Consider the following 19,723-nt stretch of genomic DNA (forward strand, 5'->3'; position numbering starts at 1 on the left):
AAGCTGCCAGCTATCATCTGATGACATTCATTCCAAGTGGACAAATGCTGCCCCATTCCAAATTGCACACAGTTTTATAAAGGAAAGTGAAGAAACTGAATATGTGAGGGTGTCATAGAAGAGAACATATCTCAAAATAAATGTGGTAAAAAACTTAACTGCATTAAAAACAGCAGACATCACACTGGTGTTTTTTCCCCCACACTGAAGATATGCTTTATGGTCTTAAGTGCTGTTAGCAGTTGATTTTCTACTCTTTCCTTTACTGACCACAAAGATCTGAGGTTAGATTTGAAACCCTTGGCTTTCACAGAGTAATACATAGTAAGTTAGCTCAGAGACGGAGATATTATTCAGTGTTTGTGCAAGAAGCAGAGTGTAGCTGTGAAGGCAATATAGCCCTTTTATTTTGAAGTGGATGAGCATCTTTGTGTGAGGTCTGGCTGACTGAAAACTTAATTACCATCGTCAGTTTATTTCTTTTCTCTGGGAACTCACTCTCTGTGCTCCCCTCTATGGCTGATCTGTGGTTAGTGCCTGCAGGCGGCCTCATGGGGAGCCTGCTGGGAATTCATATTCTTGCTTTGATCTTAGTTGATTGGTACTTTAAAGGCAAGGTGGCAACATGAAGCAGCCAGAAGAGTGAGAAACCTTGGGGTGCAGGAGAAGCTGGCAGCTGCTGGAGAGGCCTTAGCTGCCTGCTGTGGCCAGAGATCATTGATGGCTGGCAGGGTTATGCACAGCACATCGTTTTGTTGTGTGCTTACAGATCTTGGAGCAGAGAGAGGTAAAGAAAGGAGACAGAAGTGGCTCGGTAATCTTGGCAGGTGTTTTGATAATGTCTTTTATGCTGCCAAAGCAGAGTGTATGCTTTTACCTTCACAAGTTCGGCAGAAAGGGTGGCATCTTTCACAGACATTGTCATCCTTGTTTTCATAGTAATATTCAGGACAAGAGCTAACACATTGGTTCTTGGAGTGCAGCAGGTAGAAGTATGTATCACAGAAAAGGCAGTCTGTTGGTTGAGGCCCCATGCACTCCTTACAGCCCTTGTGGCAGCGCTCGCATGACCCAGTGGAGTTTTGTGCAAAATAGCTGAAACAGATTTGATAGTTGTGGCTGTGCAACATGTCTAACAATGGCAGGAAAACCAGAACACCTTTCATCATGAGCAGTTTCTCTGATTACATGAAGATATAACAGTGATAATTATGTGATCACAGTAAATATTTGCAGTCCCAGTGGAAACAGAACAAATATTCTTGGCCATTGGAATTTAGCTACGAAACAAGTCTTTGTAAAATTGAAAGTATACAATGAAAGGCTTTCTAAAATTGTAGATGAGTTCAGGTACAAAATAAGTATGTAAATGGGCAGAAAACATAAGTTCCATTTTGATTTTGCCAGAGATGTCTTGTGAGATATTGATTAAACAGTAAGAGTTTCTCACTACCCTGATGACCTGTTGTCAGATGGAAATTCAGCAAATTCAAGAAATTCAAGAAATTCAAGATTTCTTTCAATCCATAAGCAGGTTTAGTCAAAGGGTTCCAACAGAGGGACAATTGGTTCACCTAAGTTGTACAGTCAGAGGAAGAAGGGGAAGAGCTGCTTTGTGGCTGTGCTGAGACATGGCCATTACAGACTTCCAGTTTAATAGAATGATAACTGAATTTGAATGCCAGCATGACTGCATTACTGCAAAATTAAATGGATCTGAGCCACAAATAGTAAGTCCAATTTCCAGATTTAAATTTTTGTCACAAGAATTAATTGAATTCACATTTTGAAATTGAATGTACTCATATTAATGAAGTTGCTGTCCAGGAGTTTGACTACTCAGTTAAAACATCTTTTAGTGGTTAGTTTTATTATGATTGGTTATAAATATTTGCTTAATGCAAAACAAAAATCATCTCAACTAAATTTCAAGTTAGGCGGAGCCTGCAAGAGTGCTTGCTTCCTGTGCTGAAGCTGATAACTTACAATATTTATTCTGCTCCACTCTTTTCTATACAAATATAACCTAAGAGCATCCTCAGAGAATGAGAATGACCACATAATGTCAGATAGTCCCAGTTCGGGAGCAAACATTCTAGTTTTTATACAATAAGGTGAGGTTTTCCTCTGCCTCTGTATTGGAACAGCATAAGACATTTTTGCAAGAAATGAAATATAATTCTCCCTGGCTCTAAAATAAACAGGAGAGAAACAACATCTCAAAATGTTCTCTGTGCTGTAGCTCTCTCTTTGCTAAAGACCTTGGACCTTACCCTGTTGGACACTGGCTTACGCATCCTTTTCCTTGCCGATACAAGCCTGGTTTACAGGAAAGGCACTGTGAGCTGTGTTTTCCATTGCAGGTGGCACAGGTGATGTGGCATGGGGAACACCGTCCTTCATCTCTGTCAGCGTAGTACCCAGCTGGGCATGCTTCAACACAGGTTGTATCTGCACAGAGAACAATGAGGAATAGCATGTCATAGTATTTGCTGCTATAAAATGCTCCTAAATTAGACTCTAACAGGAGATGCTATTAACGCTTGTACCAGAACAAGAAAAGGGAATGTTGGGATATTAACTTGGGATACTAATTTCTTCTAAGCCTTTTCAGTTAAGTCGTCCTCATTTCTGTACTTCGTGTACAATACCATGATTTTCAGAGTAGATAATTTTTTTTATCTTTAGAGAACATAAATGCATAGTACATGATAATGAACAGCAGTGATTTCATTTAAAATACAAGAAAGAAGAAATAATAATGAAGAAGTTCTCTACAGGCAAAAACATTTCCTATAGTTTTCACTCTTAAAAGTGTCGATCTCATTGCATTCTATATAAATCATGAATCTGAAATTTAGTGACTTTTATTTGCTGGTCTTTACCCCTGTACGTAGCTGATGCTTTGTGTTACGAGAATAAATGTCTCCAATACTACCAAATGTATCAGGTACATCACACTGATTGAAATATCAAGGGGTCGTTAGCAGGACAGGAATCAGAAACAAGAAACTAAGTGATCTGAATAACTGCAAGCTTGTCAAGATAAGAGAGCAGTGACCATCTAGCTAGTAGCTTAATACTTATTATCTCACTTGTTTTTCACATTTTGATGATTAAAATTGGGAAAATAAAGATACTTCCTTTTTTTTTCACCAATGGTAATTGTGCAAAACAATTTAATGCGATGATATAAAACACAGATCTAATGCAAAGCATCCAAAATTTAAGAATGCAAAATCTGCATCAGATTAAACATAAGTATCTTGGGGTCAGTTTCATCTTGGGCTTTCTTTATGTGTTTCTGGCATGAAAGATCATTTTAATCAGTTTCTCTCCAAGTGATTTTCTAAATTTTGTCTTGAAAAAGTTACAAAGAATTGAAGTTTAAGATTTAATATTTTATGCTCTTTATCAGTGTGTTCCTGAGACAATAGACTTTTACACCAAGTCTCAAAATTAAAGTAGTTTTACATCTCAGCCATCCACTTGAGACTGGCATTGTGATCCAGGAACGATTTTTAACATTTCTACTTAAGTATTTATGGCTCATCAGATTTCTGCTGGAATTAAAAAGTCAGCCTGAAAATTGTGATTTCTTTGCGCTTACAAAAAAAAAAAAAAAAAAAAAGATTGTCCCTCTCCTCTTCTTAAGGTCTTTATAGAAAGCAACAGTGACAGTAAATAGGAATTGAATTTAAAAAAAAAAAACAAACCATTTTGTTTAGCTATGGGATTTGTTGCTACTTAGAAGTCTGTGAGTGGCCAACCCCAAATGATGATTTTGTTTCCAGGTAGCTCTACAGAAAGTTGTTATCACTGAGCAAGTCTTCTACTTACCAGATCTACATTGCAATATTTAGATAGTCTAAAGCAGTCCTAAATGTTTTATGAATGTCACATAAGCTGGTTTATTCCATGCTGTCAGTGTGGAATAAACAGGAGGAAAGCACTTACTGAAAAGATAGCGGTTATTTGCACAACTAATACACTGGTGTTCAGTTGGTCCTGAGCAGTGAAAACATTTCTTATGACAAGTTTTGCAGGTCTCAGTTTTGTCATCATAGTACTCGGTGCGAGAGCAGTGTCCAGATAGCACGCAGTGTCCGTTACGATTCAGGATCAGGCCGTTTCTGCACGTAAGGCAGGCAGTGGATGAAGAACAAGTCTTGCACGTCCTATTGCATGCTGAAATGGAGAAACAGTAGGAATGTCACCATGCTACTTTTCATATGATTATTTCAATACAAATTTTGCAAGGAGCAGTTTCCATCTCAGAGTGAAAGGCTGAGAGAAACAGAGAAAAATCTCTGGTTCTGTGTAGTCAAACCATTCACTATTTTTGAGGTCATGCAGCCAGTTCCTTAGGTTTCCTTTTTCAATGACTGAGAAGTGATTTTCAACTTACTGTCTCCAGCAATGCTCAGTGTTTTACCAGAGTAGTTCAATAAACACATTCCAGTTTTGTTGCCTTCCTCTCTTGGACTTTCTCCAATTTTTGTAAACTGTGCTTGATATTTCTTCTGCCTTTGTTATCCCCTCCATTTCCAAAACATAGATGGACATAGTCAGGAAGGGCAAGTCTTTTTAGAATAGTGTTTTGCTAGTCTACTTCTATCTTATTGCCATTCTGGAGAAAACAGCAGCTACCAACCTTGACAGTCTTCAGTCTCATCTTCATAGTAAGTCCCTTCAGGGCACTCTTCAGAACACGTGCCATCATACAGGACAAAGTAGCTGACTGCACACTCAGTACAGTCGTCTGAGTCTGGTCCGTTGCAGTTCTTGCAGTCTCCATGGCAGGGAAAGCAGTGACTGTCTTCAGCATAGAATTGGGTAGGGCAGTCCTCTACACATTTCCCTTCATGCAGGAAGAACCCATCCACACACTCTACAGAGAACAACAAACAGAGTAAGCAAAAGTGCTTATGCTGACTTCAGTATGTGAGGGAGCAGTGCATGTCATAACAGGAGACAAGCAGATGGCTTGGAACATATGTTCTCTTCTAACTTTTCCTCTCCAACTTGCCCATCATAGCCTAGCTCTCACTGAGCATTTATGTTTCTTCTCAAGGGTCTGAGAAGTGAAATCAGCTATTCATTTTGTTATTGATAATAACCAAACAATTCTGCCACTGTATACTGGTGGACATAGTTGCTTATTTCTGAACTTCTGTTTGATTTGTTATTATATGAATCTGATTGGAATATTTGGTCAGAATGTTTGGCTAGAGCTTGGATTCATCTGTTAACTTTCTTATGAGTACTTGGTTTAATAGTGTTGTTTGATTTTCTTTTTCCTCTATGTTTGTGTATAATTTGCTAAATATTAACTATCCTGAATATTCTGGCGTGCATTCAGACTCATGAGCACATTGAAGTTTTTCCTAAGCATGCATTACTAGATAATGTTTCATTACAAAGGTTTTATTCTCTGCCGTGAGTAGTATTGCAAAGAGACATAAAGTTTAATCAAACTAGGAAAGAAGCATTCTGTATTTCACAGTGGTGTGCATGTGTATTTAGGTATTTAGACATGAATACAATAAGCTGGCATCAAACCAATATAGATATCTGAAGAACAACAGGAACACACTAAGCAAGATGAAATCACTTTACAGGTGCCCAGTTTAGACTGAATTTCCTCATAAAGCACCATTTGCTTAGCCTCTGTCTTAGAGGAGTTTTTCCTTGGCTTGGTTTGGTTTGTAGAATTTCTTTTCAGGTCTGTTATTCTGTCAGTCTGCTCCTAGACTGATCTAGACAGACTGTAGCCAAGTCACAAGCAGTTCTTTGTAATACCTTTGCACGTTTCACTGTGAATGCACTCCAGACACATAGCAGGGCAATGTTTACAGATTCCATCAAAGGCAAAATGTTTCTGTGAACAGGTAGGTTTACATTCCCACTGCTCCAGAAGCAAAGGACTTTTGCATGACTGGCATTTGGTAGCACTTCCCTCACATGTCTTACATGAACCACTGCATTCCTTGCAAATCCCAGAATCGTTGAAGTATCCCCTATTGAGTAAAAATAAAACACAAAGCAAACTGTTGGTCAGCATATTTACCACAGTCCAGTCCATTAAGAATTACGAGCATATGTGAGTCTATCGACTTTGCCAGTGCACTTATTTCATTGGATCTAAAGGGTTTCTCACACGTTTACTTGTCCTCCACTCAATTTACACCTTCTGTGTCTGCAAGCAGAAAATGTACATGGCTAGTACCAAGAAGGGTATTTGGCTTTCTCTTATTTTTACACCTACACTAAGGCATATTGGACTTCCTTTCCCACCACTTTCTTGGTTTGCCACTTCCATAAAATAGGAGGGTCTATAGTATCTAGGAAAAGAAAGACTCTATACTCCCATGACCAACTCTCAGTGATGATGGCAGAGAAAGAATGAGACACATCACCTCACTGATCCCAGATGGAAGAAGGAAGAAGCCCACAAGTGTCAAAGCTAGGAAGAATAAGGAAAGGCTGGATTAAACGGACAATAAACCCACAATGTTTAAGCAGCTGTGTGCGGTGACAGTAAGACAGGAAGGAGGAGCAAGTTTCACCAGCATCTATGGTGTGAAAGCTGCTGTAGGCAGCCCAGGTTGAGGCAATTAGTCATGAAGAAAACAACAAGAAAGTAGGCTTATGTTTTAGGAGAGGAGGGATGCAATCCAGTCTGCCTATACTCTCAAAATGAAAATGTTAGAAAATAGAGGGAAAAGCAACTCTCTATTTTCAGATGATTATTAATTTACATGTATGCAAACATGTATTTCACTTAAACAAATCTGGTAGCAGGATATGATTTCCTAGAGATTACATTTCCACAGAAGGTGAGGGGAGGTGTATTAGAAGCAAGGCTAGAGAAAAATTAAGAAGAGCTTTTCCTGTCATCTATTCTAATCTTCCTTCTTTATTTTTTTTTCCCTAATCTTAATTCATAATCCTGCATCTATTTCTGATAGTCCCTTTTTTAGTTCCAGTCTAGAGTGCTCATCTAGCTCAGTATTTCAGTGTCCTCTGTCAGAAATTATAAAAAGATCTCTAAAAAATTTCCTTCCCTTCCCTTCCCTTCCCTTCCCTTCCCTTCCCTTCCCTTCCCTTCCCTTCCCTTCCCTTCCCTTCCCTTCCCTTCCCTTCCCTTCCCTTCCCTTCCCTTCCCTTCCCTTCCCTTCCCTTCCCTTCCCTTCCCTTCCCTTCCCTTCCCTTCCCTTCCCTTCCCTTCCCTTCCCTTCCCTTCCCTTCCCTTCCCTTCCCTTCCCTTCCCTTCCCTTCCCTTCCCTTCCCTTCCCTTCCCTTCCCTTCCCTTCCCTTCCCTTCCTTTCCCTTTCACAGTTTTTGATTTCTTTTTCCTCCTGTAATGCGGCAGATACTTTGCATTTGTTCTGAACTATGCTAGTCAGAATCTGTTTCACTGCCCCTTGTATACTTATATGACAAAGTTAGCATGAAAATTCTGCCAAAGAATTTGTGATAGTAATAAGAAAAGCAGAAGGTGGACATTGTTCTTAAAAGAAAGATTATTCAAGTGAGAGTTTCGTATTACATAGCATAGATTTTATACATATATATGTAGCTTTGATGAATACTAACAAAGAAAGCACAGAAAACAGGAATACTTGAGATAGTGAAGTTAATTCCATTTATTAGAGTAAAAATTATATGTTGTAAGCCAAGAATAGAAAAACCTAACAGGCTACTTTATTTCCATATCAGATCTCTGAAACGTTCACTTTCTTGTTTCACAGAATCACAAAATCATTGGAAGGGACCTCTGGAGATCATTGACTTCAACCCTCTGCTAAAGCAGGTTCTCTAGTGTAGGTTGTACAGGAAAATGTCGAAATGCCCAGATGAGTTTTAAATACATCCAGAGATGGAAACTCTACAGCCTCTTTGAGCAGCTTGTTCTAGTGCTCGGTCATGCTCAAAGGAAAGAAGTTCTTCCACTTCCTTATAGATGGCATCCTAAATAAGTTGTTCACACCCTCACTCTCTACTACTCTGAGTAAAGGACAGGTTAGGAGGAGGACTAGACACTTGTTGTCATTCCCCATGAAGAACATCCTGAAACACTGTGGTCCTTTTGAAGACAATGGGAGCAGTAAAATCTGTCATAGCATTACATATCTAGTTTCACTTTTGACTTTTCACTTCTTCTCTAAACCATAGAAAATTTTATTTACTCAGGCCATTTGAAAATGACTTTTACCTTGTGGTATTTTTTAATACCCAAGTTACATTTACCTTTCTTTTAAAAGGCCAAAATTAAGGATTTAGATTACAAAAAGAGAAGGAGCTCAGTGAGGAATGTAACAGGGGATACTTACTCAGGGCATTCCTGTAAGCATCTGCCATTGTGGAGGAAGAAAGACTGTCCTTGGTCAGCCTGACACTTCTGGCAGTGCCAGGGATTGGAGCAGACCTCACAACTGTCCATGCACATTTCACACTTCCCACTTCCAACATCGGCAAAAGTTTGTTGTGGGCACTGAGAGACACATGTATTGCGGGCAAGAAATTTTCCTAGCAAAACAGAAACCCAAGTGGCAATAAACACCAATTAGAAATATATCCAAAAGATTTGCCTTTGGTGGCTACAAAAATGCTTTCATCTTCATGCAAGTCTGACTTTCTGATGCCTGAAAGCATGAATAAAACATCCTTTAAACATTTTCTTGAAGGAGCTGGGAAATGTAGTAATTCAAAAACTTCACCAAAATTTAAGGTTAGAAAGAATCATCAGGTTTATTTAGTACATCTCTCTGAATAAAGCCCTCTTCAGTAATACCTTCATCATGTCTACAAATTTTGACTGAAGAGAAATAAAAGGAGCAACAACCACCCTTATTTATAAGGGTATGTGATTAGATCCTAGCTGATGTCTCTCTTCAGCTGTTGATTTACCAGACTGTGCCTTAAGCTGCTAATGGACTTCCTAGTGATCATGATTGCAAATATTCCATTGAAGTATATAACATACAGTATATTTTGTCTTTTGCAAATCTTACTCAAAGAAGCTTAAGTCTCTTACCTTCTGGACATGAAGTGCACCTGTCAGCAGATTTGTCACAGGTCCTACATGAAGGATCACATGGTTGCAACTGTTTTTTTGCAGCTGGAATTAAAAGAAAATACAACCCTTTTTAGACTGTTTTGCTCATTTCACCTCACTCTGGGAAGATTGTTCCCTTTGGCTTTTTCTTAAGCTGTTGTTAGAGTGTCTCCTTGGATTTTTGGGATTAGAGCTCGAAGCTGGAAAAGTTGATTACTGTGTTAAACTCCACGCTCTTAAATTAAGAACAGTAATAAAGGAAAACAGAAAAATTATCCTGAGAGTCACTAAAGCACTATTCTAGACTTCTTATCACAAATGAGGACAGTTTAGCTAAATATTTTTAGTTTCAGAGCAGTGCTCCAAATCCAAATTCCAATCTATACTCCTGAAAGATTACAAACAAGAGGAAGAGGAAGGTATGTAAATCTGGGGGACTTGATGTAGTGAGGTAGTTTTGTTGAGCTTTTGTACTAGCTGCCTGTCAGACCATTACCTTGTATCTAAGGGAGAAATCTCTGAGAGGGAAAGGGAAACGTCTGGAAAGATGATAGGTAAACTAATTCTCCCCAGTGATATTGCCTGCTATTTCCCTCCAAAAAAAAGAATCTGGATGTATTTCAAATTGAATTTTTATGCCTTCAGGAAGCTAAGACCTTAGTTATGCTTTGCATAGGCTCAGTGCCAAAGATATTCAAGGATTGTACTAAAAGCAAATAAATTCTGTTGCCTCAGTGTGTGAGACTGCATTTTGAGCCAAGCAATTATAACGAAGGGATAATGAAAATGTGATGAGGAAGTAATAATGAGCAGAAGACAGTAGTCTTTTAATGACAGAAGACAGTAGTCTTTTAATTTTTCTGGAAACCTAAAATAAAGAATGAAGCAACGGACACAGACAACTTAGTACCTCAGCACATCCAACTCGTTCTACCAATTAAATGTGTTTGGCTTGTATAAGTTGAAGGACTGACTAACACTATCTACTACCATCTAAATGGTGTTCATACACTTTTTTTTTCTGCCTGTTACAGAAAAAATTATTTTGGAACCTGATATTTTGAATGAAAAACAGAATAAAAAGCTTTGACTAAAAGGAGGAAATAGAAGAGCTGGATTGTACATACAGCTGCTTCCCACAAGGAAAAATGGTAGGAATTTTACACAACAGAGAGACTATTAGTAGAAATATGGTATATGTGTAAATAAATTTGAACAAGAGAGTGAATGCCTGTAATGTTTTAAATCTTGATGACTGGCACAGTACCGAAGAACTAGGGATATGGTAGGAAATTACTAAGGCATTATCATCATTCTGGCTGTAGCATCTCTGCTCTCTCTGAACAAAGGTCTAAGAGAATTTCAGGGTCTAGGGACAGGCCAGAGGATCTGCAGTAAAATGTACATATAGGAGTAAAGCAGCACGTTATCAGGGCTGGGACTCTCTGTAGTCAGATTAATGCTGTTGGGGTTAGATTCACAGAGTAAAGAAAGATTTCTTGAAAAACCCTGATTTGGCTCTGTCCCTTGTGTTACCTATGCACAAGCTGTATATTTACATATGGATTAACAGCCATGTGGTCAAGAAAGTAAAGTACTAGAGCTGCAAGTTAATTTTAAAATAATTGTTTTAGTTGCCTATAAATTTCATCCTTCTTGAAAAGAATGAACATGTAAGTTTGCTTTTCTTAGCCCTTTAAATTAGGAAGGTGTGGTTGACTTGTGAGGCTTTCCGTAGTGGCATTTCCTGTGAATGTATATCCTTGCCTTCACTTGTCAATGTATTGATGTATTTTCTATGGCTTTTTCCTCTGCTGAAGTTCTTTTTTTTTTTTTTTTTTTTTTTTTCTTCTATTTCAGATTACAGTATGCTCTTTCAGCAGATTAAAGTGTGTTTAAATGCCCTTGGGTGTTGAGGCAGTCCAAGCCTCTGCCAGATCTGTAGATGCACCTAACCTTACCAGCATGCAAATGCTTTCACTTTTCTTATCTAAATAATACTCAAAGAAACCTTCCAGTTGATCATTGCTCATTCTGTGAGATGCAAAAATTACTGACAGATTTTTTTCAAGGCATTATTTCCTAGCTATATATAGTTGTCCTTACTTAATTATTGAAAAAAATCCTTACTGAATTCTTGTCACCTCTAAGAATATAAGGAATACTGTGAGAAAGCTAAATTTTCTTAATTTTACTGAATTGAGCAGCACTCAGGTTTTTTATTCTCTTGTTGTTGTGAATCATAAAATCATAAGATCATTGAATCATGGAATAGCTTGGATAAGAAGAGACCTTGAAGATCTAGAAGTTCCAGCTCCCTGCTGTGGACAGGGTTGCTAACCCCCAGATCAGGCTGCTGAGAGACCCATCCATCCCGGACTTGAACATCTCCAGGGATGGGCATTCACAGCTTCTCTGGGCGGCCTATGCCAGTGCCTTATAACTCTCTGAGTGAAAAAATTCCCAATTACATCTAATATAAATCTCCTCTCTTCTAGTTTAAAAGCATTCCCACGTGCCCTGTAACTATCTGCCCAGGTAAAAAGTTGATCTCCTTCCTGACTATAAATTCTCTTTAAGTACTGAAATGCTGCAGTTAGGTCTCCCTCAAGCCTTCTCTTCTTCAAGCTGACCAAGCCCAACTCCCTCAGCCCTTCTTCATATGAGAGTTATTCCACCCCTCTGATCATCCTTCTGGACTCCTGTGTATTTGCTACAACAGCTCAGTATCCTTCTTGTAGTAAGGGCTCGAGACCTGGATGCAGTACTCCAGATGGAGCCTCACTAGGGCAGAGTGTGGGAGAGGATGTCCTCCCTGTCCCTGCTGGCCACATCTCTTTCTGTCCCAGGATACTGTTGTCCTTCTGGGCTGCAAATACACTCTGCACACTCGATTCTAGCTTTTTGTTCACCAGATTTCCTAAGTCCTTTTTAGCAGTCCTTTTAGATCTAAATGAGTTGTTTTTTCAGACTGTGATTGTGTCTGCCCCAGTCGAAGCACCTTGCATTTAAATTTGTTGAGCCTCATTAGGTTTACATAGGCCCACTTTTCAAGTTTGTCCAGGTCCCCTTTGATGGCATCTCTTCTTTCTGTCCTATCAGCTACACTACTGAGGTTGGTGTTGTGCAAGCCACAGTCCCCACTGACCTGTAACATCCTCAGTTCCTTTGTCAGTTATTTGATAAGCTTTCAGGATTTTTCCATTCACTGGTCTTTTATAAATATGCATAAACAAAAAAAAAAAAATGAAAAACAATTTTTCATTTCCCTTCTCAACAGCTTTTCATCTAGCTACTTTTCTCTGCCTTAAAAGTTTTATTTTGTTTCTTTGAAAATCCCTACTGGGCAGTTTTAGGTACTGTAATTTAATGCCATTTGTGTGTGGGAAGAAGCAGCTCAGAAATACTGCTGAAGTATGTATTGCCAAAGGAAAAGAACCTTGATCTTGGCAAAAGAGCTGGTGCAATATAGAAAATAAATAGCAGTAATATAAAGTTAAGAAGACAAGTTAACTATTGCTGAAGAATGTTTAAATGAGTTCACAGTTTCAAAATATTTCAACGCTTACAATTGAAAAATAAGGAGTTTGTTTTTTTTTTTTTTTTTTTAAAAAAAAAAAAAAAGAATTATTTCCAGTTAATCTTACCCGGTTTGGCACAGCTTACTGCTTTCTGCAGTGTGTGCTAGTTACCACCAGAGGGGAATGTACACAAGCAGTTGTGCTTCTGTTACTTGGCTTAGGTCTACCTTTTCAGCCAAGTATAAGCACTCCAATGTCTCAGCTGGGGACTGTTAGGAGAAATATGAAAATCTTAAAATTTATGAGTTTATTCTCTGATTATTATGAGTTTTTCCTCTGATAGAACTCTCATTGACTTTAAACAGGATTTAATTTACTGAAGAACACCACAAAATGCAAGTTCAGAATAAAGAGAACTCATTAAATGTAACTTTCCTGCAGAGAAAATGTTTCCAAAATGGATAAATACGATGCAAAATATTTTGCTACAGAAATCTGTGCATATTACTTTAAAGAACAAAGTTTCCCAAGAACAGCCCTACAAAACCATCAAGAAAATTTGTCATGCAAATCATATTTCTTTGGCCTTTGGAATAACGATAAATGAAAACTTTAACTCACAGTTTTTAGCTATTAAAAAGTCTTCAACTCATCAGTGAAAACTTCGCTCAGCACGCTATGACAAGTGAGGCTACTAATATATTGGAAGAACTAATTAAATTACAAATAACAAAGTTGTCTGTCTTCAAGGGAAGAATTTGGTGGCCATCAGAAAGAATTGCCAGCTCAGACATATTGTATGTCCTTACCCAAATGCAAGTCTTGTGTAAGGACAAAGCTCATGGCGCACCGTGATCTGCTTTGTTGGGTTTTGCCTTCCTCATGACCCCTAAAGGCTACCATTATGTACTTGTGAGTTCTACAAGATCTCCATTAATTTTTTTCTTACGGTTGTGAACAAAACTTTTAAATGTAAAAGCTGTAAGTCTGTGATGTAGAATTGCTAACCATCCATACTATTATTACCCTTGTTCTGCTCTACTTTTTTTTTTTTTTTTTTTTTAAGGCCAAAATGTATGACCTTTTCAGATCTACTGAGCTGTTTTTATCATTATACTAATATTCCTTTTTGGGTTTTCAACCCCAAACATCTTCTATTTAAAAATACTCAAGCCAGAATTTGACTAAATGTCACATTGATTCTTGTCTCTTTCTCAGAATCAGTAACAACTTTAACATATGCAGCTCAACCTCCCCAGTTAAATAAAGGCATGCCATGCCTTTATTTGAGCTAAGCCTCACTGCAGCTCTGCAGCTACCAAGTACTCTGCCTATTTAGTCTGTTTGAGGGCTTATCAAATTCAAAGATTGAGGTTTTGTCTTGGTTTGGTTGAAGTAATTTTCTTCATAGTAGCTCCCATAATGCCATGTTTTGGATTTGTGATGAAAACTGTAGTTCATTTAGTTGCTGAAGAGCAGTGTTTTTGCAGTGCCAAGGAGTCTTCTATTTCACACAGTGCTGTGCCAGGCTGGGTAGGGCAGCTGACTCAACTCTCCAAAAGAGAAACTCTCAATTTCTCGCTATGTTCAGCAACAAAAGCCAGGGTTGAGTTGGCTGTCGGGTCTTCCATTACTCAAGGGTTGTCTGTGCATCGGTCATCTTGTGGTGAACAATTGTGTTGTTTATCAATTGCTTTTTTTTCCCCTTGTTGAGTTTTTCTTTTCTTTTATTCCCATTTCCTTTTCTTCTGTTCTTTCTTTTTCTTATTAAAGTCCATTTATCTCTACCCATGTCTCATTTTAGCTTTCTGATCTTCTCCTCTACCAACTGTGAGGGGTGAGCGAGTGGCTGTGTGGGGCTCAGCTGCAGCTGCTTGTGTTAAACTACAACAGTTTTCTTTCCTCATTTGAGCTTGTGAATGAGACATAAATGAGACAATGGCAGAGTTTCTTTAAACCTAATGCTGTAAGATTTTACCTCTGATCTCCAAACAGAATTAATGAAAGAAACCTCTACCATCTCATTTAAGACAAGGAACCCATATTTCTCTTTCATTTTACTTAAGTATTTTTTTTAACTGTCTCCCCCAGTTTTTCTATTTGATTTGAGTGAAAGATTAAATGAGTTCTCAAAAGTATTCAGGGTGAAAAATTTAGGTCTTTGGGGAAACAAGTGTGATAGTCTTCACATGCTTACTGCTTGTTGTGGAAAATGAAAGTCTTACTACAAATAAACTTCGACACAAAAAAGCCCTCCAAAATCTCAAGGCATATGAGCTGAGAAATGGCCATATCTTAAAAGATTTAGCTTTGAATGTAATGCCATTTGAAACAGCTTATGGTCCATGCTTTAATTTGTCTTAAGTCATAACTGCAGTATAACAGTTCTTGCTTGTATATACTCATGTTCTCTGCTGTCCGTCTTGCTCTCTCTATCCACTCATAATGGACAATGGACTTAATAAGTAATGCAAGCAATAAGTGTTCAGGCAGATAATAGCTGGCTTATTTTCTCTAGTTTCAGATTCTTTTACTCATGATTTTCTCTAAATAAAAGGGAGGCCTAACAAAAAATTTTTACTTCAAAGTTGCTATCAAAATTGCTACTGGTACACATTTCTAGTTCTGGTTCACAATGGTTCACACTTCCTTAGCTTATAGCTTAAAAGACAGAGTTCTATGAAGAAGAGTACTTTTGCAAGTTATTTCACTGTTGGATCATGGCACAGTTCTAGAAGGGAAGAATACATAAAGAAACATGCGCACGTATTTTTGCACTGTGTAGTGGGATGTGATTTGAATATAATCCAGCTGAGATGCTACCTAGTTTGTCAGGTTTTATGCTGTACATGGAACTGGCTTAGCAAAACTGATACGATCAGGGAAAAAAGACAAAAAACAGGTTACATATCTCCTTGAGGTAATTACAATTGCATACATACATAAAACATAATGAAAACAATATATTTCTGTAATAAAATACTAGACCTATCCCATTTCAAAGACTTATATGAACTGTAAATCTAAGGGAATTTTAGGAGTGCTGAAAAGTAAATTACAGTCTGCAACAACCATTAATTCTGAGTCTGGTTATCTTTAAACAACCATACCAGTACTTTACAAATAGCTAGAATATGAAATCAACATGCCTCAGAATGTATGGGATAGTGAATCATTTTTATTTGTGTCTCTAGCACCTCAAATTTTCACATCTGGATGATGCTTAAAAAGGCCTCCTAACTCTTTCCATGATGTTCTGATTCTATACACTAAATGTCATAACATTTTCTCATTTGGGTAACTGTGATCTCTTCTTTCCTGCTGCTGATTTCCCTACAGTCTTCTGCTCATCTCATTCCACTTTTTTTCTTTCCTTCTCTGTTCTGAGACCTCTGTATGTATATCTGCATAGCTTCATAGCTGCATTAAGGTGAGACAAAAATAATAATTCTTTTGAAGCCCAAGTTATTGTTTTCTCTCAATCAGAACTCTTCTGGTGCAATGCATTTTTACTGGTTTTGTTTTATTCTGTAATTAGGAAAAGGAAAGTACACAAGATGGATGCAGTTAGTCACTGTTTGTAGGAGATTGCTCTCATTGGGACTGGTATGCAATAGTAAACAGAACCAACTGCTATTTTGCTGCATAATTTATTACAGCATATATAATCTACACGTAAAGAAATATATATTCCATTTTGTGTTTGCATCAAGAACAGATCTCATTACACATCTTTTTTTTTCCTTTTGTAATTTGTGGTAAATGAATGAATGAATTTTCAAGATGCTGTATATACAGTATACAGGTAAAAGGAAGACCTGATGTACAAAACTTCTAATCTAGTAGAAACAGTGTGTATTCAGTTGGCGAATCAAGTTTACACTGGTGTATCTCCTGATTTCCAAAGTCATTTTATCATCTGGTACATGAGATAAAATACAGATGTTTTATACTACAAACACAAGCCCAATTTCTTTCGCTCTTTTTTTTCTCCCTTCTTGGCTGACCCTGTCTTTTTGAAAGCCAGGATACCAGATAAGGTCTGTTTCATTATTTCAGACCTTTATGTGACTTCTTAAAGATTCTTAATATGAATCGGACTGTTTGCCCAGTAGAATATGCCCTCAAAATAAATATAATTTTAGAAAACTGTTTTTTATAGAATGTTTTGGGTTTCGGAGTTTGTGCTCATAAATATTCATAAGATTGACCCATTATTTATCCTTGCTTAAAAAAAAATGTATCAGTGAAAGCTTACAAGTTGTGGTGGAGGGAGAAGAGTATTTCACATTCACAAAGATTTTAATCCTTTCTTAGATGGACCAGTCTCTCAGTTGACAAACTCTGTGTTGGTTTCACTGCGGCAGGCTGTGACATACTGCCCTTCAGTTTATGTTCGCCTAAGAGCCGTAGTAAAGCAGTAGTCTTTGTTTCCAGAACCTCATTTTGTCCCGTATGGTAGGTCAACACAGTCGCTAAAACCACAGTGAAGCCCACTGAATCCATATGGCTGGATGAGCCAAAGGAAAATGGATTCATTCTTTGTAAATACAGTTCAAGGCTTAATACCTCAACTTTCTCTTGTAGCATTTCTGAAGAAAAAGAGTAAATAGAAGACTAACATGGTAAAAACTGACGTAAACTACTGGATTTGGAAATTTTGGCTATCTTCCTAGTTGCGTTGTCTTCCTGTGTTGTCTGGAGCAGTGTATGTGCTGAGGATGAGCTTGGTGCAATTTCATCCTTGCTCCCATGACAGGGGCGAGGTTGTTTATTTCATACTTGTCCCCCCACACCCAGGTCAGTCCCCTACAGTGTGAGGACTAATAATCTTCTGGCCTACATTATTTAATTAGATCAGCTCCTTGGGTCACTAAAGCTCAGAGGTAGCTCTGCCATGGTGCTGTGCTGGAGTAAATGTATTGAGGAGTAGGAGCATCCAGTGGAAAAAGCACATTTTGATAAACAAGCAGAGAGAGCCAAAATCCAACTCGCAGTTTCAGATTTGTCCACACAGGACTGGTTAACAAACATGGAATTACTGTAATATCCTCTGAAGAACCCACACTGCATGACAAGTTCCCCTTTGAAAGTGAGTTTGACAATGGATGGGATGGAAGAACCCAATATTTTACCAAGATGAAATCACCCTGGAGACAATCGAAGTATCTGTAAAAAAATCCTGAAGAACAAAAATGTAAATTGTGATAAAGTGTTTGGAGATCTATCCCGGGGAAGCAGTGGAAAACTTTGGAAGCTGCCATGAACTGGCAACCATGTGGGGAAAAAAATAATCCTTAGTTCCCATAATCTCCTTTCAAATACACAATGGAAAAGAAGAGGCCCTACAGAAATGTTTAAGAAGATCTGTAGATGGCCTGTTACTCCTATCAGTCTAGAGAAGAGCAGGTAGATTTTAATTTTGCTCATTTTTATGCTGTATAGACTACGGAATATTGTTGAACACTGCAGTGAAAGACAGTGGCTGCTTCATCTATATTTTATTGGTTTTCAGAAATCTTATGACAATTAAAAAAGTCATTGTAATAGATACTGAAACTGTTTTTATTTTTGTATTTGTGTTTTGTTTTTCTATGCTTTATTTTCTTTTTAAAATTATACAGGTGATTTGAACCCTCCTTTGGGTGTGAATTGTGTTGCAATTTCTATCTAGCAACAATGTTGGTGTGTGGAGTATTCGTGGAGTGTGGAGCAAGAGTTTCAAATATAAATGACACAGTTGGAAATCTAGATTCAACTGGTATCTTCTTGAATGCATCAGCAAAATAAATGACTGATATAAAAAAAATTCAACTATTTATATTTTATTGCTAATCAGCAAATAAAAATATTTTTTTTTTCAAGAGCCAGATAATCCAACAGTATCTGAGCAAGAAAATTCATAGACTGTTGGTAATGTAATTATCCAGAGTGTAACTTCAATAAAGATAGGGACGATATCGTCAACATTTCTACTTGAAAAGTACTACTATTGGAAAAATGATCCAGTGGGGCTCACAGCATCACCAAGTTCATTGTCACTATCTCAGCAGCTACACATCGCTGCTGCTGCCACATACCAGCAAGTCTATTTGAGAAGGGGGAGAACCTCCAGTCAGGTTTCATGGTCCCCTGTCACACTGCAGAGCGGGAATTGTTTGGCTTTAGAACAGTTGCCAATGCTTAAGCCAATACGGCTCAGGGAGAGATGTGTCTTGAAGAAAAGTCTCTAAGCAAGGAAGGAGATACAGAAGGCAATGTGGAGAAAAACAGTTTCCACAGCACAGTAAGGCTGATGCATAGAGACCTACATCAGGTTCCTGCTCAAAAGAAAAAGGCTAACATTTGACAGTAGAAGTAGTAACTAATAGATAGACCAAACTACAGACGTTCTTGCCCAGCACAGAATGGGAAAATTGGGAAAATACTCATCTGGGTGAAATACAATGAAATGCATGGAGACCAACTTTCTGCTATTATCTCTCCTTTATAGGTCTCTCTGATGTTTTTCTAATGTGAAGAATCTTTCTTTTTGATACAGCATTTCTTCCTAAGTAGGTAATGACTAGAAATGGTCAATATTTTTTCTGAAAATATTTTTGCTATATTTTAATTTTTAATGCAAGAGATCCAAGGAGAGTTATTCTTTGAAGTATTTGAGAAAATAAAGACATAGAAATCAGAAAAAAGTTGTGCTTGATAGAAAAAGAACTTGAAGGGACCATAAATAACCCAGTCTCACACTCTCCTTAATAACCACTCCCGTCAGATGTCTTTTATGAATTATCAAAGACTTCTACTGATGCAAATTACAAATGGTTCTCAGAGAGTCTATTAGTCCATTATTCCATTTGAAAGTGTCTTTTTCCCATGTCAAATCTCATATTTTTTTCTGCATTTTAAGTTCTGTTTGACTGCACGTAAAGAAACTTGATGTGCTCCATTCTTTGTGATTGTGTTTCTCTTGTGACTTTCTCATTCAGACCCAAGACCCTAATTTGTCCCAGTTTTTATCTGTTAATATTTTCTTCTCTGTCGATTTCTGAGCATCTTCACTGTTTCCTGTCTAACTGACCCACTTCTTTATACACTGCACCCCAATTGAGTCTGTTATTCCAGGTGATGCCTCTAACTCTAAGAG

At 37.8% G+C, this 19,723-nt stretch overlaps 1 protein-coding gene across 4 annotated transcripts in view; it reads right to left on the reverse strand.

Moving 5' to 3' along the window:
* Positions 1 to 19,723, reverse strand: part of PCSK5 (proprotein convertase subtilisin/kexin type 5) — a 264,454-nt gene that overhangs the window by 9,082 nt on the left and 235,649 nt on the right. For all 4 annotated transcript variants that reach the window (XM_052701373.1, XM_052701376.1, XM_052701375.1 and 1 more), the window contains exons 28-34: positions 9,041 to 9,124; positions 8,337 to 8,532; positions 5,803 to 6,020; positions 4,655 to 4,891; positions 3,958 to 4,188; positions 2,274 to 2,451; positions 878 to 1,095 (exon numbers count right to left, since the gene is read on the reverse strand). In XM_052701373.1, the coding sequence (XP_052557333.1) occupies positions 878 to 1,095; positions 2,274 to 2,451; positions 3,958 to 4,188; positions 4,655 to 4,891; positions 5,803 to 6,020; positions 8,337 to 8,532; positions 9,041 to 9,124 (1,362 nt within the window). The remainder of the gene's footprint in view (positions 1 to 877; positions 1,096 to 2,273; positions 2,452 to 3,957; positions 4,189 to 4,654; positions 4,892 to 5,802; positions 6,021 to 8,336; positions 8,533 to 9,040; positions 9,125 to 19,723) is intronic.

The sequence above is a fragment of the Tympanuchus pallidicinctus genome, unplaced genomic scaffold (assembly GCF_026119805.1).
Source record: "Tympanuchus pallidicinctus isolate F22 unplaced genomic scaffold, pur_lepc_1.0 scaffold4, whole genome shotgun sequence".
Classification (NCBI taxonomy): domain Eukaryota; kingdom Metazoa; phylum Chordata; class Aves; order Galliformes; family Phasianidae; genus Tympanuchus; species Tympanuchus pallidicinctus.